Genomic DNA, 26,084 nt, shown 5'->3' with positions numbered 1-26,084 from the left:
CTAGGGCTTCTGCTCAAAGAGGTCGTGATACTCCTGCTGCTCCAGCTCACGGTTATACTTCTCAATTTCCCGGTTGGCTTCTTCCACGTAGTCATTCATGAACTGGTCCATGACTGGCACCTCATTAAGGAAGAAAGCCCTGAGCCTAGGGGCCAAGGGAGCTGCCCAGGCCAGAGGAATCTGTACAGGCTGAGTGAGTGCTCAGCCTGTACAGAAGGTACCTGACTGGCTTTTTTAATATACTGGCAGCATCACAACTACCAAGAATGTGACAATGTGACAGAGGCTGACACAGGGCCCTTCCTAGCTCCTAGGAATGAGCCCTTCAGCTTTCACTAGAACACAGCAGCACCCCATCCACCTTTTTCACAGATTAACTACTGTAATCAGACCCAGTCACCAGCTTGTAAATTATGACTCCCTGATGACCACAGGATGTTACCACAGCTGCATTTAAATTACAACCCACAGAGTAACCTCAGCCATCACTGAATGAAGGAGAAATGTAATTTTAATGACTGTAAAAGGACAAAATGAAAAGTCAGTCTCTGTGGCTTGCTGTGTATTCCCGAACCCACCCTGCACCAAGCCTGGGCTGTGATGGCTCTAGCAGACACTCTCTTTACAGCTAGGCTTTCACACCCCCGCAGCCTCTCTGCATCAGATTCCAAGGATACGTGGGTGAAAATCAGTCTTGTCACCAAAGAAGTTGACAAACTGGGTGCCATTATAAAAGTAGCCTGCAGGTAGGGGATCCAGGTGGCGTTTCACCTGTAGGAAAAGAGTCCTGTTAGAATTAAGCCAACCATTTTCTATAATTCACTCATTCATTAAAAACAAAAATAGGGACTTCCTTGGCAGTCCAGTGGTTAAGACTCTGCGCTGCTACTGGGGGGTACAGGTTCGATCCCTGGTTGAGGAATGAAGATCTCACATGCCACAGGGCAACTAAGCCCATACATCACAGCGAGAAGCTTGTGCACCTCAACAAAAAGCCCATAAGACCCAGTGCAGCCAAAAAAATATATGCCAGGGAATTAACACCATCACACCATCCCCACAGCTGCCATCAAACAATGAATGAAGGTTCTCCCACCTCTCAGGGAGGAACTCTGGAATTCCTAATGGGATTAAGCCCCAGATGCCCACAGTGGTACTGGTTTGACAATACACCCTTCTCTTCTCTCTCTTACTTTCCCACTTTCCTATTGGTAGCTTACAGAATCACTTCCCAAATAAACTACCCTCACTCAAATCCTTGTTTAAGGTCTACACCTGGGGAAACAACACTGCCTGCCTTCTGAAGTGCCCTCAGTCTCCTCACCAGGAACATGCAGAGTTGCCCAGGCGTTGGAATTAAGAGGTCTTTCTCAAGTCCACAGCAGGGGCTCCTGGAGGTCCAGAGTCCTGCCCGCCTGCCCATCACTGGGACTGGTGACACAGCTCATGCAGACACCTGGACTCTCTGGTCCTTTTGGCCTTTGCCCCCAAGCCGATCAGGAAAAGGCTTCAGTGCGGATGCAGACTGAGGCAGAGCCTGGGAGTCAGCCTGGAGTCTGAGCGGGTTTCTCAAGGAGCATTTTGCTCTGGCCTCAGGATTCCACAACCTGCCCATGAGCAACTTCAGGATCTAGACAGTTTTTACCTGGGCACTTGCTGGTTTATATCTATGACAGAGGAAAGGTAGGAGGAAAGGACTTCTGCAGCTGCTTGAACAGGATGATAAAACAGAGCTCCATGTCATCTGTTCCTCCCACAGGCACTGGGTTCTCCTCAATCTCATGACCACATCAACACCAGAGGTCACCTGCCCTTCTTGCTGAGGCTGCAAGGCCAGCTGAGTTGAGGTTTCTCTTTACCCAGCTTCCTTCTGCAGCCTGAGAGAAGCAGGACCTCCAGCATGCCCCAGTAACAGCCACCTCACTCAGGAATCCTAAAGGACAGAGCTGTTCAAGAACCGCCCTCGGACACTGAGGGGACTTAGGCCTCTGAGATGGAGTACTCACATGAATGTTCCTGATCTCCTGCTGGGTCAGCATTCCCCTGGTCTTCAGGGCTTTCCTCTGAGGCTTCTGTGCAGAGAAGTAAAGGGGGGGTTAGGTCCCAAAAGAACTGATGGAGTACACGGGAGGGTGAGGGTCAGAGCTCTGGGGCTGGTTATGTGACTTAGATGCCAGCAGAGGGGGAAGCACAAGCGCCGTCATGGCCTGGATGTAATGCCCTGCCTGTCTGCCCCTGGAGAGCACCACTTTCCCACCCATAGAGTCCTACATGCCAGGGGGGAACAAGTGGCAGAATCAGATTGATGCTTTTGTAAATAGGTATGTTTCTGCCTCTTTGAAGATTCTCAATCCTAAATCCCACCAGTGACAGACATGTAAGCAAAAGGACTGGAGGTTTTATAGTCCAATATCATATAAGAGTTTTTCCCAGTGACTAAACAACAATAACAGCCACTGAGTCTGAGAAAGACACAGTCTGCAGGCAGCCTTCCCCACTTAGTATAAAAGACAGGTCCCAGTCTGGCATGTACAGGAGACCAGGGCTGCAGCGAACTCTATTTCCAGAGTTCTAGGATAAGCTAAACCTTAGACCGTGTGCAGAGGCTTAGCACCCAAAGCTTGCAGCATATTAGATGATTTTAATTCTAGTTTGAATTTTTTCTTTGTAGTACTGAACTAATGATGCTTGTGCCTATCTACAGGCAAGCATCCTCTTCCCCATACCTCTCTCTGGGGCCTCTGCTGTCTATACTTGGAGTCTTGGTTGGCAAAGGGCTCTAAGCATATCTTTTTGTATCTCCATTCTAGAGAGAGAACCAAAGTACAAGAGATGCTGGGCTCAGAACACAGGAGAGGCTATAAACTAGGTTCAGCTAAGAAGATATTTTGAGTTTAATACACTAAGCTCATACAGGGTCCATACAAAACAGCTAGGTTTCACCTAGGTCCTGGTAAAGCCACCTAATAAATAACTCCAGTCTGCCATGGGAAGTAGGAATGGGAAATGACTTTGAGAACCCGGGCTCACAGGATAGTCAGCAAAACAATTCTGCCTAGAGTTTGCCTCAGGGGGTCCCTCCCACTCTGAGTCCCTGAAAATGCTGGCTGAGCCTGTGACAGGTGAACCAGTGGTGAGAAAGCAGGGAGAGGGTTGGGCCGGGGGGCTTCTGCCTCAGAGCCAGTAGCAACCCTGAAGTATCGGTACCAGATCTGTCTGGGCTTTGAAATCACCTGCTTAGCCGACTGCCGCAGCCAGTCCTTGACACTTTCTTCCTTCAGAGAGCAGCCTATGAACACGAGGTAGCATTCCTGCTGCCCGCTGCTGCTTTGAGGTAAGGTTCTGGAGTCAGGGGGTGGTGTTGGTCCCTCCAAAACTGGCACAATACTCAAGGAGTTGGCCAGAGTGTTGTGGCAGACCTCCATCATCCTCTCAGAGTCTGCAAGGAGAACACTTTAGACACCTGAGACTCTGCCCCTAAAGGTTAAGGTTACAGGAAGACTGTGGTAGTGCAGCTGGGTTGGGGACAGATTCCCAAGACATGCAGGAGGGAAAACTGATGTGACTGGGAGCAAATCAGAAAGGATGAAGTAAGAAAGAGAGGAACTGTGGTGTTGGAGAAGACTCTTGAGAGTCCCTTGGACTGCAAGGAGATCCAACCAGTCCATTCTGAAGGAGATCAGCCCTGGGATTTCTTTGGAAGGAATGATGCTAAAGCTGAAACTCTAGTACTTTGGCCACCTCATGTGAAGAGTTGACTCATTGGAAAAGACCCTGATGCTGGGAGGGATTGGGGGCAGGAGGAGAAGGGGACGACAGAGGATGGGATGGCTGGATGGCATCACTGACTTGATGGACGTGAATCTGAGTGAACTCCGGGAGTTGGTGATGGACAGGGAGGCGGTGATGGACAGGGAGGCCTGGTGTGCTGTGATTCATGGGGTTGCAAAGAGTCGGACACGACTGAGCGACTGAACTGAACTGATTCAAGTTTCTAGCTCAGCTGATTGGGTGATCAGGTGGACACCATTAACCCAGAGGGGATTATAAAAGGAAGAAAAAGTTTGCAGGAGGGAGAAGAGTCTGACTCTGCATCTGTGGCATTTGAAAGACTGTGGGACCCTGAATGGGAGACACCTACACAGTCATTAGAAGAAGGGGATGGCTCAGGTCACTCCTGTGAAGAGACAGTTGAGCAGAAGCAAGGAAAGCCCCCTTGGTAGAGGTAAAGGGGGTGGGTTTCAGCTAAGGCCTGAGAGGCCAAGGCAAGAGGGCATGCTCAACAGTACAAGTGCTAGAGGAGGGTCACATGGTGAAAGGAAAGAGGTGATTGGATTTATAGGCCGAGGAGCTGGGGGCTAAGATTTACTGGAGACACGAGAAAAGGGTAATGGTCCCCAAAAAGGCATGATGAGAACTCTAAAACAAAGAGAGGTTTACCTTGAACAAGAAAGGGGTCAACAGTTGGTCTAAATAAGGAAGAAAAGAAGACGATGATAGGGCAGAGGGAAGATGAAGGCATGAAGACCACTGAGGCAGGTTGGAGGCTGTCTGTTGAAGCCTGAGTGAACAGGGCTTGAGCAAGAGGCTTACAGATAGGGGCTGAAGTTTCTGATTCAATAACATAAACTAAGCCAAAGGCTAAGGACCATGAGAGATTCTTTCATACAGACTCTGTCACCTAATTTTCCTATCCAAACTCATATGTTTCCATGCCTACAACTCTCAGTGGTACCTGTTGCAGACATTCCTGGTTGCCTGCTCACCATCCTCTTCCTCCAATTTCCATAAATTCCATGACCGTGAATTTCCCATGGTCAATGTCAACTTGATCTTGGCCAATGACAGAAGTCTGCTGAGGAATTGACAGAGCCACCCACAGGAACAGCCAGCCTCTTCCATCAGCTGGATGTTCTGTCTGGATGTGACACCTAGCCTATAGCACTACCTGGCAACCATAAGGGGTGGAAACCCGAGGAAAAGCTGACACTAAGAATGGAAGCACACAAAAGTCATATATTACCTGGGTCTTCAGTGGTCTTGCTGCACTGCCAGACCTCTTGACTTCTTGCTATGTAGCTAACACCTGGTAGTTGAGCTGGAGTTTTCTGTTGTAACTACCAAAGATGCTGTAACCAGACACACTCCCTTACATCCTCCCCTAGGCCCCAGCCACAGTAAACTCTTTTTGGTTCCTGAAACATGCCCTTTTTGCCTCAGATCCACAGCAAATGCTCCTTTTCTCTGGAGCATTCTCACCGTTTCCAATGTTGAGTTGACTAGCTCCTTGTTTTGACAACTTCCCTAAACCCCAGTCCAGGACTGACTGACTTCAGGCTGCAAGGGCTCCAGTGGTCAAAGGCTGTTAAACAGGTCTGCTGAAGGGGAGGAGAAGCAAAGTGGAGGGCTTGAAGACTCTCCCAGAAACAGATCCAGAGCCAGAGAGCTCAGCATTGGGGTGCTCCTGGTGAAAGGGCTATGAGGAAGCCATGGATGGCTCAAGAGGGGTGGGGTGTTAAAGTCTCTAGAACAAGGAAGTCAAGGAGCTGTGAGGAGAGGCCCTGAGCAGGTGCCTGCAGGGGCAGGAAAACAGATCCTCCACTGCAGAGCAGAAGGTCCTGAAGAAAGACTGGTATCCTGAATGAAAGGGAAGACAGGAGGAGCCTGATGGTGTAAGACCCAGAGGGGAGGGGTTTTTTTTTTTTTTTTTTTTGAGGGAGAGTCTAAGAGGCATCTTGATGGATCACTGCCTTGTCATGGCGATTGGGCTTGTGTAACTCAGTGAAGCTATGAGCCATGCCGTGCAGGGCCACCCAAGATGGACGGGTCATAGTGGAGAGTTCTAACAAAATGGGGTCCACTGGAGGAGAAAATGGCAAACCACTCCAATATTCCTGCTTCAAGAACCCCATAAACAGTATGAAAAGGCAAAAAGGTATGACACTGGATGATGAGGCCCCCAGGTCAGAAGATGTCCAACATGCTACTGCTGGGGAAGAGTGGAAGGCAATTACTAATAGCTCCAGAAAGAATGAAGTGGCTGGGCCAAGTGGAAATGATGCTCTGTTGTGGATATGTCTCGCGGTGAAAGTAAAGGGAACGGGCGAGTTTAATTCAAATGACCTTATATCTATTATAGTTTGTGGGCAAGAATCCCTTAGAAAATATGAGTAGCCCTCATAGTCAACAAGAGTCCAAAGTGCAGTACTTGGGTGCAATCTCAAAAATGAAAGAATGACCTCAGTTCATTTAGAAGGAAAACCATTCAACATCACAAGTACAAGTCTATGTACAACATATGTACAAGTTATGTATAACATCACATAAACAAGTCTATGCCCAAATCACTGAGAGCAAAGAAGCTGAAGTCGGCCGGTTATATGAAGAGCTATAGCACATTGAAGAATTAACACCAAAAAAAAAATGTCCTTTCCATCACAAGGGATTGGAATGCAAAAGTAGGAAGTCAAGAGATACCTGGAATAACAGGGAAGTTTGGCCTTGGAGTAAAAAATGAAGCAGGGAAAAGGCTAATAGAGTTTTGTCAAGAGAACAAGCTGGTCATAGAAAAATCCCTTTTTCAATAACCCCAGAGACGACTCCACACATGGATATCACCAGATAGTCAACACTGAAATCAGACTGATATATTATTTATAGCCAAAGATGAAGAAGCTCTATAGAGTTAGCAAAAACAAGACCTGGAGCTGACTATGGCTCAGATCATCAAGCTTCTTGTTGCAAAATCAAGGCTAAATTGAAGAAAGTAGGAAAAAACCACTAGGTAATTTAGGTATGACCTAAATCAAATCCCTTATGACTATACAGTGGAAGTGACGAGTAGATTTAAGGGATTAGAACCGGTAGACAGAATGCCTCAAGAACTATGGATGCAGATTTGTTACAATGTACAGGAGGCAGTGACCAAAACCACCCCAAAGAAAAAGAAATGCAAGAAGGCAAAGTGGTGGTCTGAGGAGGCTTTACAAATAACTGAGGCAAAAAGAGAAGTGAAAGGCACGAGAGAAAGGGAAAGATATACCCAACTGAATGCAGAGTTTCAGAGAATACCAGGGGAGATAAGAAGGTCTTCTTAAATGAACAGTGCAAAGAAACAGAGGAAAACAACAGAATGGGAAAAATTAGAGATCTCTTCAAGAAAACTGGAGATATCAAGGGAACATTTCATGCAAGAATGGTCATGACAAAGGAAAGAAACGGTAAGGACCTGAAAGAAGGAGAAGTGATTAAGAAAAGGTGGCAAGAATACACAGAAGAACTATATAAAAAAATGACCTGGATAGCCATGATGGTGTGGTCACTCACCTAGAGTTGGATATCGTGGAGTATGAGGTCAAGTGGGCTGTAGGAAGCATTACTACGGACAAAGCTAGAAAACGAGACAGAATTCTAGCTGAGCTATTTAAAATCCTAAAAGATGATGCTTTTAAAGTACTGTACTCAATATGTCAGCAAATCTGGAAAACTTAGCTGTGGCCACAGGATTGGAAAAGGTCAGTTTTCATTTCAATATCAAAAAAGAGCAATGCCAAAGAATGTTCAAACTACCATACAATTGCTCTCATTTCACATGCTATCAAGGTTATGCTCAAAGTCTTTCAAGCTAGGCTTCAGCAGTACGTGAACCGACAACATTCAGATGTACAAGCTGGGTTTCAAAGAGACAGGAACCAGAGATCAAACTGCCAACATTTGTTGGCTCATGGAAAAGTAAGGGAGTTCTAGTAAAACATGGACTTCTGCTTCACTGACTATGCTAAAGCCTCTGTGTGGTTCACAACAAACTAGAAAATTCTTACAGAGATGAAGTACCAGACCACCTTACCTGTATCCTGAGAAACCTGTATGTGGGTCAAAAAGCAACAGGTACCTCCAATTAAAATAAATAAATTAAAAAAAAAAAGAAGCAACAGGTAGAACCAGACATGAGACAATAGACTGGTTCACAATTGGGAAAGGAGTATGTCAAAGCTGTATATTGTCACCCTGCTTATTTAACTTATATGCAGAGTAAATCATGCAAAATGCCAGGCTGGATGAATCATAAGCTGGAAAGACTGCTAGGAGAAATATCAACAAGCTCAGATATGCAGATGATACCACTCTAATAGCAGAAAGTGAAGAGGAACTAAAGAGCCTCTTGATGAAGATGAAAGAACAGAGTGAAAAAGCTGGCTTAAAACTCAACATTAAAAAAACTAAGACCATAGCATCCTGTCCCATCACTTCATGGCAAATAGAAGGGGAAAAAATGGAAGGAATGATAGACCCTTTGAGAGTACCACAGACCACAAGGAGATCAAACCAGTTAATCCTAAAGGAAATCAACCCTGAATATACACTGGAAGGACTGATACTGAAGCAAAAGCTCCAATACTTTGGCCACCTGATGTAAAGAGCTGACTCACTGGGAAAGACCCTGATGCTAGGAAAGACTGAAGGCAAAAGGAGAAGGAGTGGCAGAGGAAGAGATGGTTAGATAGTGTCATTAATTGAATGGACAGGAATTTGAGCAAACTCCAGGAGATAATGGAGGACAGAGGAGCATAGCAGGCTATAGTTCATGAATTCAAAAAGAGTCAGACACAATTCAGCAACTGAACAACAAGAGGCATCAGTGGTCTGCTAAGCATCAGCAGAGGCTATGAAATCACATCATGAGATGTGATCACTCCACAATGCAGAGCTCCCAAATCCAAACCGCCAGTTACCTGAGAACTTCACTTTGCCCAGGATGTGGTAGATGTTTCCAGAGAATGGACTCGGCTTGATGGAAGCCTGAATTGCTGGTGGAGGAATAGGAGGGGGTTGTTACTTATCTGCGGGCAGAGGCCAAGGCCAGGGCAGCACAGCTGGGAGGGTTAGGCACTAGGAAAGGCGCCTCCTCTAGGGTTCACAGGTACTTACACCATTTCCTCCCCCAGTGGCTTTGCCACTGTTCCCAGGGGATGGGACGCCTGGGTCCTCAAATTCCTCTGCCTCCTTTCAGACCCAAATGGTGAGAAAAGACAGCACACTGAATATTAAAACAGTGCCAGGAGGTGGGGACAACTCTGGGGGCACTCTTTTACCAGTATTGGGACATGTTCCAGTCAAGGCTTACCTTTACACTTGGCCACAAAGCGAGTCTTCTCCAAGGGACGACCAAACCATACACAGATCTGAACCATCAATGGAAAGACTGATCCAGCATCAAATTTACCTTCATACCTTAAAAGGTTTAAAAAATTATATATATAAGTAATTGGGGCTTGGAGTGTTATTATATATTATGTTCGACAGAACAATGTATTATCATATTTGAATTCTCCCTTACTCATATGCCATTTTGTGTACAAAACAACTACTTGAAAGCATTTATGTCTCTTTCATCTTGAGATTGGAAAGCATGTTTGCCCCTTCAGAGAAGGAAGAGCAGACTAGCAATTTCTTCAAGTCAAAGACCTCTTCTACTTTTGAAGCTTGCAAGTATCCTAGCTGGGATTAGCGGTCCCTCCTCGTACCCTTTAGCCCTTACTCAGGATCCCCTCCCACTTTCTTCCGGGCTCCCACTATGCCAATTCCAGTTGAGCTATTTCAAATCCTAAAGGATGATGCTATCAGAGTGTTGCACTCAATATGCTAGCAAATATGAAAAATTCAGCAGTGGCCACAGGACTAGAAAAGGTCAGTTTTCATCTCAATTCCAAAGAAGGGCAATGCCAAAAAATGCTCAAACTACTGCACAATTGTACTCATTTCACATGCTAGTAAAGTAATGCTCAAAATTCTCCAAGCCAGGCTTCAACAGTATATGAACTGAGAACTTCCATATAGTCAAGCTGGATTTAGAAAAGGCAGAGGAACCAGAAATCAAATAGCCAATATCCACTGGATCATAGAAAAAACAAGAGAATTCCAGGAACACATCTACTTGTGCTTCATTGACTACGCTAAAGCTTTTGACTGTGTGGATCACAACAAACTGTGGAAAATTCTTAGAGATGGGAATATCAGACCACCTTACCTGCCTCCTGCAAAACCTGTATGCAGGTCAAGAAGCAACAGTTACAGCCAGACATGGAACAATGGACTAGTTCAAAATTGGGAAAGGAGTACATCAAGACTGAATATTGTCACCATGCTTATTTAACTTATATGCAGAGGACATCATGAGAGATGCATGCTGGATGAAGCACAAGCTGGAATCAAGATTGCCAGGAGAAATATCAATAACCTCAGATATGCAGATGACACCACCTTTATGGCAGAAAGCAAAGAGGGACGAAAGAGCCTCTTGATGAAGGTGAAAGAGTAGGGTAAAAAAGCTGGCTTTAAACTCAACATTCAAAAAACTAAGATCATGGCATCGTCTCATCACTTCATGGCAAATAGATGGGTTAACAACGGAAACAGTGAGAGACTTTATTCTCTTGGGCTCCAAAATCACTGCAGATGGTGACTGCAGCCACAAAATTAAAAGACATTTGCTCCTTGGAAGAAAAGCTATGATAAACCTAGACTGTGTGTTAAAAAGCAGAGACATTACTTTGTCAACAAAGGTCTGTCTAGTCAAAGCTATCGTTTTTCCAATAGTCATGTATGCATATGAGAGTTGGACCATAAAGAATGCTGAGAATTGAAGAATTGCTGCTTTTGAGCTGTGGTGTTGCAGAAGCCTCTTGAGAGACCCTGGGACAGAAAGGACATCAAATCAGTCAATCTTAAAGGAAATAAATCCTGAATATTCATTATAAGGATCAATGCTCAAGCTGAAGTTTCAGCACTTTGGCCACCTGATGCGAAGAGCCAATTCATTGGAAAAGACCCTGATGTTGGGAAAGACTGAAGGCAGGACAGGAAGGGGATGACAGAGGATGAGATGGTTGGATGGCATCACTGGCTCAATGGACAGGAGTTTGATCTAGCTCTAGGAGATGGTGAAGGACAGGGAAACCTGGCGTGCTGCAGTCCATGGGGTCGCAAAGAGTTGGACACGACTGAGTGACTGAACAATGACAACAACTGTTCTTTAAAATCTAAACAAGCCTCCCATCACATCTGATGCAAACACTTTCCTCTAGTCTACTGTATTTTCTGATCAGTCTTCTTCGTTTCAAAATTGCACTGCAGTTTTGAATTTTATATTGTTGAAAGTAGCCCACTTTTTGCTATTTATTTAAAGCAAGGTGGTGGTATAATAGTTTTCAAAGACTGCTATCTGGAGACCATGGGCTTCTCAGGCTTCTATGTTCAGAGTTGCATCCTTAGGAGAATTTGGAGGGGCCAAGGGAAGAGTACAAGGTTTCCTTCCAGACTAGGAACAAGCTGTTCTACCAGGGGAGGTAGGTGTGGGGTTAATGACAACAGAGGGCTGTCAGAGAGGAATGGCTGAGACTCTGCACATCACAAAGCTGAGTACATCCTAGAGCTAATAAAGCCTGTTCACTCTGAGGTGATGGCCCTCATCCAAGGAGAGAGGGGAGTTATGTACAGGGATGCACAGGAGTCTGATGATGGTGATCTTAATATAAGAATAATTTATCTGAATCCTTGGAAAAGGGCATGGCAGCCCACTCCAGTGTTCTTGCCTGGAGAATTCTATGGATAGAAATCTGGTGGGTTACAGTCCACAAGGGGTTGCAAAGACTCGGACACAACTGAGTGACTAACACACACACATACACACATGCGCTTCCTAACACACACATGCACACGTGCGCTTCCTAACACACACACACACACACACGTGAGCTTCCTAACACACACACACACACACACACACAGAGGCATGCACTTCCACACACACACACACACACACACACACACACACACACACACACACACACACACACACACACACACACACACACACAAGCGCGCATGCACGCTTCCTGAGGCACCAGGTTGAGATGGCAGACATCTCAGGACTAGGCCCAGAGGCCTAGTTTTGGCAGCACAAAGGTCAGCAGCTGCAGCCACTGTAGAAAGAGAGTTTCACCCCAGAAGCTCTTTTTTTTTTTTTTTTAAGCTAAGATATTACTGCCTTGTTTAGGCATAAGGAATGATCCACTTACCCACTATTTAATTATGATGTGACTCAAACCAGAGGTTCCTTTTAAGAATAAGCATGAAAATCTTCAATTTTACATATCGACCTGTGTTTTAAAATAGAATGGTACTGACTGGACTATTCTATTTTAAAAAACAGTACTCATGGCTGAGAGGTATGGATAATAAAGAGGTGGCTGAGAGAAGTGAGTAAGGATAACAGAGGTGATTCAGACCAACATGAGGGATCATTTTTGGCCTGCCTTGAACCTTCAACACAGCAAAACTAATTATCCTTTCCATACAGGAACAAGTGCAACATGGCAGATAAGAGTATAGGTTCTGCTGTACAGCAGAAATTAACATAACTTTGTAAATCTACTATACTTAAAAAAACGAAATAGAGTACAGGCTCTGAAGCCACACAACCTGAGTTTGAAACCCAACTCTTTGATTTACTAGCTGTGTGACTTTGGACAGGACATGTAACTCCTGGCTGCCTCAGTTACCTTATCTCTAAAATGAAGAAACTAATGGAATCTACTCTGGGACCTGGTTTGAGGATTAATGAGATAATACAGGCTGAACTTTTAAGATTGGCACTGTGAACAGAACTTTCTGTGATGAAGCATCTGTACTGTCCCACAGTAGCTGCCAGTTATAGTTAAGCATGTGAAAAGGGTCTTGTGTGACTAAAGACTAAATTCTAAATTTTACCTCATTTTTATTAATAGATATTTAATTTTATTAAGTAGCCAAATGTGGCTAGTGGGTGCTTTACTGGAGAGCAAAGTCTTAGAATAATGTGTAGCACAGAGTAAGTGCTCAAGTGATGCTGGAAATATGACGACAGTGCACTTCACACTCTCTTTTCTCCTCTGCTCCCTTGAATCCGGAGGACAGGTTTAGGCTGGGAGGCCACCTGCAGAGAAGAGAACATCCTCTGGGACACAACAGCAGGCAACATATCTGTCAGATGGGAAGCCCAGAGGACTGACTATTCTCAGGAGTGACTCCTTCACTCAGAAGGGTCATAACTCCTTGGTTCCATGCCAGCTACCTCACTCTGACTAGAGGCTAGAGGAAACGAAGGATGTCACTGTGCTTAGTGCTCACAAGATGACTCCTTAAGTCTCAACATTCAGCAAGGGTCTCAATTTGAGACCGAGATGTGGATCACTGGGATTCTAACAAGGCCAGTAGCTACTGGGACTTCAGGCCATTGCAGCTGCCATTGTCACCCTCCCAGAGCACACCTGGTATTTTCACTTTTTCTTTTACTTTCCTGTAAATAAACAAATCACTGAGTTTACAAAGAAATCTTAGCTATTTTTCAATGATAATACTTGCCAGCCAGGGTACATTAAATATCGAGATCGTAGCATCTGAGGACTTGAAAAACTGTTTTCTGAGAGAATCAGTTCAATGTCTTCATTCCTTTAAAAACATACAGAAAACCCAGGTTAGTCAGAACTATCAAACTTAACCTGTACGTTTTCCTTCCCTTCCACACCTCTGTATACACATACAAGTACAAACATATACACTTTTTTCTGTTATTTCACCCTTATATACTTTAATATGCATCTCTAGAAACAAGCATATTCTCACTAATTCTCACCTAAGAAATTTAATATGGAGGACCAGCAGTATCTCCTGGGAGATTGCTGGAAATGCAGGATCTCTAGACTACTCCAGATCTACTAAATCAGAACCCTCATTTTCATAAGATTCCCAAGTGGTTCATATGCATGTTAAAGTTGAAAACTATTGATTTAATAATATACATCCATTTTCAAATTTCTCGCTTTAGGGGGGACAGGGCACTCAGGGCTCAATTAAGGATCGCTCATTGAATTTATAATTTTAATTTTCCTTCAATTTGGAAAAAATACCTCCAACTTTTTGTTTCTCAAGGAATTGACAATTTTGAAGAGTACACGGTCAGCTGTCTTGTGTCTCACAACCTGGACCTGTCTGGTTGCTCCTCGTGATTAGATTCAGTTAAATACTTGAAGTGAAAGTGAAGTCACTCAGTCGTGTCCGACTCTTTGCGACCCCATGGACTGTAGCCTACCAGGCTTCCCTGTCCACGGGATTTTCCAGGCAAGAGTACTGGAGTGGGTTGCCATTTCCTTCTCCGTAAGTTAATCACTTATGGCAAGAGTAATGGCCGAGTGATGTTGTGTTCCTCCCACAGTGTCATGTGAAGGAAGCACATGACTCACTTGGTCCCATTAGTGTTCTTGCTAAGTTTAATATTTTGGTCAATGTCATGTCTTCTGGATTAGACCTCTTCACTGTGAAGGCAGTTTTCCCTCTTTGGAAGCAGTAAATAAAGTCTATGGAGTGACAGATACTTTCAGTCAAGTAAACATCCTTTTCCTCAACAATCTGTCATCCACTACTTTTAGCATCCACTGGTAATTCTTGCCTAAATCAAGTTATTATATGAAAGGTTACAAAATGGTGTCTTTTCAGTTCTATAAATTCTTATTTATTAGCTAACATTCTTCTATAGAGGAAAGCTTTACTCTTCTGTCCCCCTCCCTTTTTAATTTTTTAATATCACCATAGACTCATTTTATTCCATGTGCTACAATCCATTAGTATCATGGTTCTCTCATACAACAACTCAAGCTGTCCCAAACTTAAGTGGGAGCTTCTTAAGCTAGCTTCCGTATCCTTTTGCAATATCTCCACTAATTTTTGAATACTTCCCTGCCTTTCTGGCATAAAATGCACTAGGCTCACATTGTACTTTTACTGCCTAAACTGCAATCAACCAGTTCTCCAAGGAGACCAGATACCTTTTAGTGGGGATTGGTACTTAGAAATTAAGATCTAGAGGTAGAGGTATTAATTGCTACTGTGGTGTTATTTTTGGTCCCTTTTAATGGAAAGACGGAATATATTTTTTTTGAACTAATGAATTTATATTGAGTCCCCCTATTCAACTCCAATATCTGCAGGGTTTTTCCTTACCTTTCCTTACCTTTCATATTTATAATCTCCCTTCCCTAATGTTCAGTGATGTTGTTTGGAATTCGGGTTCCAACAGAGGATTATGTTCAAAAGTTACTTGAATTATTTTGTGTGTGTGTGGTTGTTATTACTCTGATATACAGATGGACTCACTTTTTGTATTTTTTCCTCCTTGTTGACCTAATTTTTGAATATGTAAAATATCTGCAATGTTCAAAGGTTGAAACTATATAAAAAGTATACAACTCTTAGTATCCTTACATAAAAAGGCATGAATTTTCTATTTTTAGGTTGTAACTAGAACCCAGCTCTATGAATTAAAGACATAATTTCCCTATGGTTTTATGCTACTTCTCTCATATCTTAACATAAAGAACACTGAGAGAGTCTTGACTTGAATCCTTTAATGAATGAGAATGTGAATGTGTCAAAAATAAAACATCTCAAAACACTACAGGATACTGACATGTGGGAATCCTCTTGGTGATTTCTACACAGCATCAAAAGCACTTGTTCAAGACCTGGCTTCTGTAAATGCTCAGGTCTTACATACAGTGGAAAGACCCAATGGGTCACAGACAGAATGCTGTATCTGAGAAAGTGGCTGGTCCTACAGAGAGAAGTGACCGTTAAGTTTACCTGGTGACAATCCCATTTTCTGCAAGAATGAAGGCTGCAGAAGGATTGGCAGCTCTGATGAGGCTCTGCAGCTGAACAAGGAGAGGGTGCCTCTGCTCCACAGTGTGACTGGTGAATACAACATTGCTAACCAGGCCTGGGGAATAAAATTTAAAAAGGTTCAGCCTTCAGAGTTCTCACTGGGGCTGAGGGTCTGCACAAATATGAGCCCTTGGCTCCCTCCCCTGATCATCCCTTTTAGCAGCCCCCTCATGCAGACACCCCTACCCCTCAATACTGATACAACAGCCATCATTCCATTCTTTCTGCAGCCTCTGGAAGTGAATGGCCTCAGCTCTGCAGCTGCCCCTCTTCCTAACCTCCTCTGTCCTCTTAGTTTCACTTTGATACCTGGAGCTTTTTCATCAAATGGCCCTTTCCATAACCCATGAACTTCCTTAGGAACTGCTGCCAATGACTTTCACCAGTTCAGAACACAGACATTTACCAACACAAACTGTATGTCAGGTGCTAATCATTCTTAAAGAGTACACAGTCAAGAAGGCTCACCCACGGACTCACAATTACAAGGTAAGTTCTAACAAAGATATTTACAGAGTGACACAGTAAGGAAGGGTGGCCCATAAAAGAGATGCTGTGGAGTGGGCCACAATCAATCCCATACTTCTGTGAAAATACAGAAGTAAAATCCACGACACTACGACACTACTGATAATTTGGAAATCAGAGAATCACATCCCAGCATGCCAACACAATTATAATATCTCTTCCATATTTATTCTACATGGCTATGATCATTGGATACACACCACTTCTACTATAACGTCACCTGCATTTGTATGATTCAACCATTTTTATTGACAATAATGTGAACATTTCAAACATACACTAAAGTAGAAAAAAACAGTGTAATAAATGCCCACATGTCCATCACCTGGCTTCAAGAATTACCAACATTTGTCTAACTGTATTTCTTCTACATCATACTCCTACCTTTTCGGCTTTCCTTGCCTTCCCCAGGAGACGATTTTGAGGCTAATAACAGACGTCCTATTATTGCATCCAAAATATTTCAGTATGTATTACCATAAGATAAGGACTCTTCAAAAAAATGAATGGGGCTTCCCTGGTGGTCCAGTGGCTGAGAGTCTGCCTGCCAATGCAAGGGACACAGGTTCGATCCCTGCTCCAGGAAGATCCTACATGCTGCAGGGCAGCAAAGGCCACGGACCACAACTACTGAGCCTGTGTTCCAAAGCTCGCAAGCTGCAATTACTGAGCCCACTTGCTGCAACTACTAAGCCAGCACACCTAGAGCCAGTGCTTTACAACAAGAGAAGCCACTGTAATGAGAAGCCCATCCATCACAATGAAGAGGAGTCCCTGCTCTATGCAACTAGAGAAAGCCCACGGGCAGCAACAGAGACCCAGCATAGCCACAAATAAATACATAAATCTTAAAAGAAAAGAATGATTAAGCAATAAATTCTTAATATAAAATATCTAGTCCATATTTAAATTTTTCTGACTCAAGAATATTTTCTTAGAGTTAATTGTTTGGAACCAGGAACCAAAGCCCCCACATTATATTTCATTGATATATCGCATAATTTTCTTTCAATCTATAGTTTCTCTTTATTTCTCTGTGATTTATTTGTTGAAGAACTGCTTCTTGTATATTTCTTGTAGTCTGCTGCTGCTGCTAAGTCACTTCAGTCCTGTCTGACTCTGGGATTCTCCAGGCAAGAACACTGGAGTGGGTTGCCATTTCCTTCTCCAATGAAAGAAAGTGAAAAGTGAAAGTGAAGTCGCTCAGTTGTGTCTGACTCTTAGCGACCCCATGGACTGCAGCCTACCAGGCTCCTCCGTCCACGGGATTTTCCAGGCAAGAGTACTGGAGTGGGGTGCCATTGCCTTCTCTGTCTTATAGTCTATATTTGGCTAACAGAATCTCCATAGTGTTCCTTAACAGGCTAGATACTGTTTTACAGCTTCAATTTTTTTTTTTAAAGTTCTTGTTCTTTTTCAAACTTAAGTTGAATGCTTAGTTCATTATTTTAAAAAGCCACAATGAGATAGCACCTCACACCTGTTAGAATGGCTATGTTTTTCAAAAGACAAGAAATAAGAAGAGTTGGTGAGGATATGAAGAAAAGGGAAACTTGTACCCTGTTGTTGGGAATGTAAATGCTATAGTGGTACAGCTACTATGAAAAATAGGATGAAGAGTCCTCAAAAAATTAAAAATAAAACCACCACAAGATCCAACAATTCCACTTCTGGGCTTATACCAAAAAGAAATGAAATCACTATCTTGAAGAGCTATTTGCACATCCATGTTCATTGCAGCATTATTCACAATAGCCAAGCTATAGAAACAACCAACAACCTAAGTGTCCATTAGTGGATGAAGAAGATAAAAGATCAAGGCTGTATATTGTCACCGTGCTTATTTAACTTATATGCAGAGTAAATCATGCAAAATGAGGGGCTGGATGAAGCACAAGCTGGAATCAAGATTCCTGGAAGAAATATCAACAACCTCAAATATTCAGATGATACCACATTAATGGCAGAAAGCAAAGAGGAAGTAAGGAACTTCTTGATGAACGTGAAGGAAGAAAGTGAAAAGGCTGGCATAAAACTTCAACATACAAAAAACTAAGATTATGGCCTCCCTTAGAGGAGGGGTGGCCATGGAAGAGATAGATAGCATCACCAACTCCATGGACATGAACCTGAACAAACTCCAGGAGATAGTAAAGGACAGGGGTGCCTAGTGTGCTCCATCCCTTCAGGTAGCAGAGTCAGACAAGACCTAGCAACTGAACAACAATTACAAATTCAACTCTGGTGTTATTAACGTCACGTCTTTTTGTTTGCATTCATCTGTTATATCTTTGCTCATTCTTTTATCACCATCCTTAGTTTTAGATGATCTTGTATAGAACATCATATAATTTAGAGTCGATTTTTTGGTTTAATCTGAGATAATTTTTCTTTTGACAGGTGTTTAACCCACTTACAGAGAAGGAAATGGCAACCCACTCCAGTATTCTTGCCTGGAGAATTCCATGGACAGAGAGGAGCCTGGTGGGCCATGGTCCATGGGGTCACAATAAGTTGGACATGACTGAGTGCACAGCACATGCCACTTATATTTAATACTTTGGTTCCATCACCTTGTTTATGTTGAATTCTGTTTAAAAACATTTTTGTAAACCTTTACCAGTATGATTCTACATTGTTTTCTGGGTTCCTTCTGATAAGTATAGTCTAAGTTCTTACGACAGCTATCCTGTCACCTTTAAACAATGTCTTTTGAGTTTTCCTCATGAGACAGGGAAGTTCATTTACCTTTAAATTCATCCCATTTCTCCACCATCACATTCTGGCTGGTTATATTAATAATTTTATAGTTTTTCCAAGTGGATATTTTTATATCTTTAAGGAGTATAAATACTCTTTACAACTTGATTTAACAGCTTTAAAATTTACTGATCTTCCACTTGAGAAAATGTACAGATAATCTATCTTACTCCTTCCTAATATTTTATTAAATATGAGTTCATTTATAGGTTTTTGACATTTATATTCTATTTTGTAATAGCATTCTCATAGATGTTGTAATTAGTTTTGTATCTAAAAAGATTTAATGCTCATCATTAATCTTTTCACTAACAGAGACTAGTTTTATAAATAATTAGTTCATAATGTCTCTAAGTTGTAAGACTTCAGCTTTCCTAAGTAACTGTATAACTATAGGACTCTGAATAATGAGTATTCAGTACAGAGGACTCTTGGCAATACTATTTACTTCAACAAAGTGTTTGGTTTTTTTAAAAAATTAGCTATACTTAGTTTCTGAAGGCGAAAGTCACAATGCATGGAAGGGTTCACAAGAGAAAACAAATTCCCTTTCTCCCCAGCTACCTACTACCTCTCCCTGAAGACAACCACATTTATCAGAGTCTTCTCCCACATATATGCTGAGTTTATACAAGCAAATGTGTCTATATACATTTCCCCCATGATTCAGTTCAGTTCAGTTCAGTCGATCAGTCATGTCCGACCCTTTGTGACCCCATGAATCGCAGCACGCCAGGCCTCCCTGTCCATCACCGTCTCCTGGAGTTCACTCAGACTCACGTCCATCGAGTCAGGGATGCCATCCAGCCATCTCATCCTCTGTTGTCCCCTTCTCCTCCTGCCTCTAATCCCTCCCAGCATCAGAGTCTTTTCCAATGAGTCAACTCTTCCCATGAGGTGGCCAAAGTACTGGAGTTTCAGCTTTAGCCTCATTCCATCCAAAGAAATCCCAGGGTTGATCTCCTTCAGAATGGACTGGTTGGATCTCCTTGCAGTCCAAGGGACTCTCAAGAGTCTTCTCCAACACCACAGTTCAAATGCATCAATTCTTCGGCGCTCAGCCTTCTTCACAGTCCAACTCTCATATCCATACATGACCACAGGAAAAACCATAGCCTTGACTAGACGGACCTTAGTCAGCAAAGTAATGTCTCTGCTTTTGAATATACTATCTAGGTTGGTCATAACTTTCCTTCCAAGGAATAAGCATCTTTTAATTTCATGGCTGCAGTCACCATCTGAAGTGATTTTGGAGCCCCCAAAAATAAAGTCTGACACTGTTTCCACTGTTTCCCCATCTATTTCCCATGAAGTGATGGGACCAGATGCCATGATCTTCGTTTTCTGAATGTTGAGCTTTAAGCCAACTTTTTCACTCTCCACTTTCACTTTCATCAAGAGGCTTTTTAGTTCCTCTTCACTTTCTGCCATAAGGGTGGTGTCATCTGCATATCTGAGGTTATTGATATTTTTCCCAGCAATCTTGATTCCAGCTTGTGTTTCTTCCAGTCCGGCGTTTCTCATGATGTACTCTGCATAGAAGTCAAATAAGCAGGGTGACAATATACAGCCTTGACGTACTCTTTTTCCTATCTGGAACCAGTCTGTTGTTCCATGTCCAGTTCTAACTGTTGCTTCCTGACCTGCATACAGATTTCTCAAGAGGCAGGTTAGGTGGTCTGGTATTCCCATCTCTTGAAGAATTTTCCACAGTTTATTGTGATCCACACAGTCAAAGGCTTTGGCATAGTCAATAAAGCAGAAATAGATGTTTTTCTGGAACTCTCTTGCTTTTTCCACGATCCAGCGGATGTTGGCAATTTGATCCCTGGTTCCTCTGCCTTTTCGAAAACCAGCTTGAACATCAGGGAGTTCATGGTTCACGTAATGCTGGAGTCTGCCTTGGAGAATTTTGAGCATTACTTTAACTAGCATGTGAGATGAGTGCAACTGTGCAGTAGTTTGAGCATTCTTTTGCATTCTTTCTTTGGGATTGGAATGAAAACTGACCTTTTCTAGTCCTGTGGCCACTGCTGAGTTTTCCAAACTTGCTGGCATATTGAGTGTAGCACTTTCACAGAATCATCTTTCAGGATTTGAAACAGCTCAACTGGAATTCCATCACCTCCACTAGCTTTTGTTTGTAGTGATGCTTTCTAAGGCCCACTTGACTTCACATTCCAAGATGTCTGGCTCTAGATTAGTGATCACATCATCATGGTTATCTGGGTCGTGAAGATCTTGTTTGTACAGTTCTTCTGTGTATTCTTGCCACCTCTTCTTAATATCTTCTGCTTCTGTTAGGTCCAGACCATTTCTGTCCTTTATCAAGCCCATTTTTGCATGAAATGTTCCCTTGGTATCTCTATTTTTCTTGAAGAGATCTCTAGTCTTCCCCTTTCTGTTGTTTTCCTCTATTTCTTTGCATTGATCGCTGAAGAAGGCTTTCTTATCTCTTCTTGATATTCTTTGGAATTCTGCATTCAGATGCTTATATCTTTCCTTTTCTCCTTTGCTTTTTGCCTCTCTTCTTTTCACAGCTATTTGTAAGGCCTCCCCAGACAGCCATTTTGCTTTTTTGCATTTTTTTTCCATGGGGATGTTCTTGATCCGTCTCCTGTACAATGTCACGAATCTCCGTCCATAGTTCATCAGGCACTCTATCTATCAGATCTAGACCCTTAAATCTCACTTTCACTGTATAATCATAAGGGATTTGATTTAGGTCATACCTGAACGGTCTGATTAGCGGCATATTATACTATTCTGTACTTTGTTCACTAGGCTTCTTTAAGATCTTCTCTAATACCTTACTACCCCAATCCTCCCCTCATGCCACCCTGCTGTCTCCCTTTCTCTAAACTTAGGAGAGCTCCTTTGAATAACATGGGTGATGCTTAAAATATGATTTATATTTTTATTTGTCTTCTTCTTATTTGTAAGAAGACACTATAAAGATGAAAGCATGAGTTTTAGAGTCAAGAAAATCTGAGTTTGAATTCTAGGTTCTACTGATTATTCACAGGTAACATTAGGCAAACTGCTCAACTTTCTCTCTGAGCCCTAAATCCTCCTCTGTTAGATGGGAACATGTACCTCCAGGTTATCAGTGAAGTGCTTATCACAGGCTACAGAAAGAAAGAACTCATTAAATGTAACCTGACACTACTACCACGACCATCATCTATACCAAGGAGACTGGACTGATTCATTCCTCAGACTGACAGGGATTGCTGTTGCACGTGGACCTTAGTTAGCCACAGCAACACGCAGGAAGCTAAGTCACGTGATTCTCACCAGCCTAGAGTACTGAGCCCATGGTTTAGATGAGTGGCTATCACTAGTTTGAAAGCAGCTTCTAGGACCCCTGGCCCTGGCCTTGGCCTTGGCCTCTGCCCCTGGTCTGGGGCAGAAGTCAGGGATACTTCCTCTCACCAATTATATTTAAAAAGTGTTCCCAAACTCTAAAGATTGATTCTAACCTCATAACCATATTCCATTCACAACCAGGGAGCAGGGGTTAGGAGATTCACATCAATAGTCATGTGTTACGATGGGGACAAGGCACACACAAAGGGTATGCTGTCATTGTTCAGTTGCTAAATCATATCCATCGCTTTGTGACTCCATGGACTGCAGCATGCCAGGCTTTCCTGTCCATCACCATCTCCCAGAGTTTGCTCAAACATCCATTGAGTTGATGATGCCATGCAACCATCTTATCTTCTGTTGTCCCTTTCTGCTCCTGCCTTCAATCCTTCCCAGCATCAGTGAGTTGACTCTTCACATCAGGTGGCCAAAGTGGTAGCAGGGAGGCAAATGGTAGCAGGGACTGAGAGTGAAGGAAGGGCTATGGCCCTGAAGTGGGAGCTTCAGTTTCAGCATCAGTCCTTCCAATGAATATTCAGGGTCGATTTCCTTTAGGATTGACTGGGTTGGATCTCTTTGCAGTCCAACAGACTGTCAAGATCTTTTCCAGCACCACAATTAGAAAAACATCAATTCTTTGGCATTCAGCCTTCTGTATAGTTCAACTCTCACATCCATACATGACTGCTGGAAAAACCATAGCTTTGACTATATAGACCTTTGTTGGCGAAGTGATGTCTACTTTTTAAAACGTGATCTGGGTTTGTCATAGCTTTCTTTCCTAGGAGTAAGCATCTTTTAATTTCATGGCCACAGTCACCATCCACAATGATTTTGGAAAATAAAAAATTCCCCCAAAATAAAATCTGTCACTCCTTCCACTTTTTCCCTTTCTATTTGTCACAATCTTGATATTTTTTCAACTGTTGAGTTTTAAGCCAGCTTTTTCATTCTCCTCTTTCACCCTTATCAAAAGGCTCTTTAGTTCCTCTTCACTTTCTGCCATTAAAATGGTATCATCTTCATAGCTGAGGTTGTTGATATTTTTCCCAGCAATCTTGATGCTAGTTTGTGATTCATCCAGCCCGGCATCTAGCATGATGTACACAAAAGGTATACAATATGAGACTGTAAATGTCAGGAAGTAAGGCTTGACTGCTGAGCACAGAATCTGCTTCCTGGGTGCTTAACAAGCTGTTTGGGAATCTACTGGTTTTTTGGTTCGGAGACATGAGTCCTGCTCTTCTCAAGTTCTGTTAATGCTCCACAGCAAGTCAGTCGGCCTTAGGCAAATACAGCCCATCTGCCTCTGCAGAGTGCTTGAGAGACCTCTGAGGATTCAAAGGTGAGTTTCCTTGGTGGCCTCCTCTGACATTCAAGTGGTCACTTGGCAAGGGCACACTGACTGCTGAATTCCCCAAACCTGGGCCATAGCCCTTCCTCCACTCTCAGTCCCTGCTACCATTTGCCTAGTTTAGACCACTGCTCGTTACTAGCTTAGTGCTCATTCTCTTCACTTCCAGGCTTCCTTTACTACAATTCATTCTTTCTCCTGTAGTCAGAGTAATCTTTCAAAAACGTAAATCTGATCAAATCATTTCCCCACTTAACACATGTAAAGCATCCCAATAACTTGTAGGCTGACGTCTAAACTTTTGGGCCAGTCTGACCTACCCGCATGCTGCATTTCTTTAGGGCTCCAGTCATCAGCAGGTCTTCTTTCCTGCTGTTTCTTCTGTCTGGAACTATCTTTTCCCTCCTTTCTTTTTTGAAGGGCCAACTCCTACTTCAGGTGGTAGACAATTTAAACAGCACCTCTTCCAAAAGACTTTTCCTAATCCCTCAGGACTAGGTTAGAGCAGTTATAGGATAAAGATTTGCTGAACAGATGAATAAATGAACTAAGTATAATAAAAGGCACGTGCAACCTGACCTCTGAGGCAGCTGCCTAAGCAACTAAGCTGTGGGTACCCACATGCCAAAAATTTTCCCACCTGCAAGTCTGAGCAAGTATCATTCATCAGACAGCCATTTTAAAAGGTAGCTAAGATTAGATATACATATTTTGGTACAAAATTCATTAAGGTATGAAAGGGTTCAGTAGAAAGTTTCTTCTTCCCTTCTCTGGCACCCTGAACCTTACTTCTCCCCAGAGGCAACCACTAATAAACAGATTTGGGGTATGTCTCTTCAGATGGTCTATGCATATACAAGTATACAGGAATATACAAAACCATATTTTCTTAACAAATTCTTCTACACTTAAAACTTCTATCCCCTAGGTTTTCAGGTATGGCCTAGATATGGTAATAGCATAAGACTTAGAAATTCAAATGTAGAATGTCAACTTTTTGTTTATTCTATATTAAAAAGGCTCCTCACATGCCTTCCTTGTCATAAGCTTTAACATTAAGATGGACCATCTGAAGCGAGAGTGTCAGAGAAGCCTCCTAAGAAAGATGACACTGGTAGTGCCTGTGCTCCCATTCCCATTTAAAATAAGGTCACTCTGGAGGCTGCGGGCAGGCAATGAGGACAGTCTGGTGAGCTTACTGCCAGAACCCCATGTCCTGGTGCAGCTACAGGAAGTGGCTGGAGCCTCTGGAAACTAAGTAAGACAAGACTAGGCAGCCAGGCCCAGAATGTGGCACAGTGGGGAAGGAGGTAGGGTTCTAGAAGGGTCAGCACATTCCAGAGAGGGCAGTTATGAGAGCCAGCTCCTGCAAGGGTCCATGAAAGTCCCAGGGTGAAGACAAGAATAGCTGTGGTGTATCTTGCAGTGAGGAGCCAGGAAAGGCTGAGAGATCTGCAAAGCCCTTGGATTCTATTTAGTATCTTCTTGGGCAAAAGAAACTGAAGAGTCAGTCTACTGCAAACGTGCCAACCTGAGCAGCAAGCACCAGAATCACAAGTACAGGCTTGACCTGCCTGAGAAAAAGTTAGGGTCTGAGTCTCTGACAGACACCTTGCTCAAAGTTCTGTTTGCCCCATGAGTATCATGTAGACAAACCCTGTGGGCTTTGGATTCTAGGTCAGGAATTAGACATAGAAAAGGGGCTTTGCTTTATGGAGAAACAAACAAAAGGATTATCCCCAGCATTCCTTAGGCCAGCTATGCAAACTGCTACCTGCCAAGAGGAAATGCCATCATTAAGGCAAGGTATAGCAGTTATCTGGAGCACAAGGTGAAGAGGCCATCGTGGGCAGTTTCATCCTGCTTGGGCCATCCTCCTGCTATGTACAAAGGAATGGATACTCTGATTTAGCCAATGCCTCACGAGTCTGGGCTGTGAGTGAGCAGGCAGCCTGGCCTGGCCCATTCCCAAGAGTGGAGAAGCATCTCTCAGGTCTGTTTGACCATCCTAGTCTACGTAAAGGCTTCCAGCAGCCTAGAAGAAATCAAACCTCACTCTATCTATAGATATTTCTTTTTTAATAATTTTTTATTATTAAATTGTAGTATTAAATTGTAGATTTACAATATTATACTAGTTTCACATGTACAGCACAGTGATTCAGTATTTTTACAGATTATACTCCATTGAATATCATCATACAATAGTGGCTATAATTCTTTATCTGATACAATATAAACTTGTTGCTGTTTATACATAGAAGTTTTAAATCTCTTAATCCCATACACATAATTTGCCCCACCACACTTTGGTCTC

General features: G+C 42.9%; 1 protein-coding gene across 1 annotated transcript in view; it reads right to left on the bottom strand.

Moving 5' to 3' along the window:
- The window catches only part of DNAAF9 (dynein axonemal assembly factor 9), a 169,588-nt gene continuing 143,504 nt past the window's right edge, over positions 1–26,084 (bottom strand). The window contains exons 30-37 of the mRNA XM_068986771.1: positions 15,676–15,811; positions 13,402–13,488; positions 9,125–9,231; positions 8,733–8,807; positions 3,234–3,439; positions 2,007–2,072; positions 678–771; positions 1–113 (exon numbers count right to left, since the gene is read on the bottom strand). Coding sequence (XP_068842872.1) covers positions 1–113; positions 678–771; positions 2,007–2,072; positions 3,234–3,439; positions 8,733–8,807; positions 9,125–9,231; positions 13,402–13,488; positions 15,676–15,811 — 884 coding nt within the window. The remainder of the gene's footprint in view (positions 114–677; positions 772–2,006; positions 2,073–3,233; positions 3,440–8,732; positions 8,808–9,124; positions 9,232–13,401; positions 13,489–15,675; positions 15,812–26,084) is intronic.

This window comes from Capricornis sumatraensis, chromosome 15 (assembly GCF_032405125.1).
Source record: "Capricornis sumatraensis isolate serow.1 chromosome 15, serow.2, whole genome shotgun sequence".
Lineage (NCBI taxonomy): Eukaryota > Metazoa > Chordata > Mammalia > Artiodactyla > Bovidae > Capricornis > Capricornis sumatraensis.
This window is presented reverse-complemented; position numbering and strand designations above follow the sequence as displayed.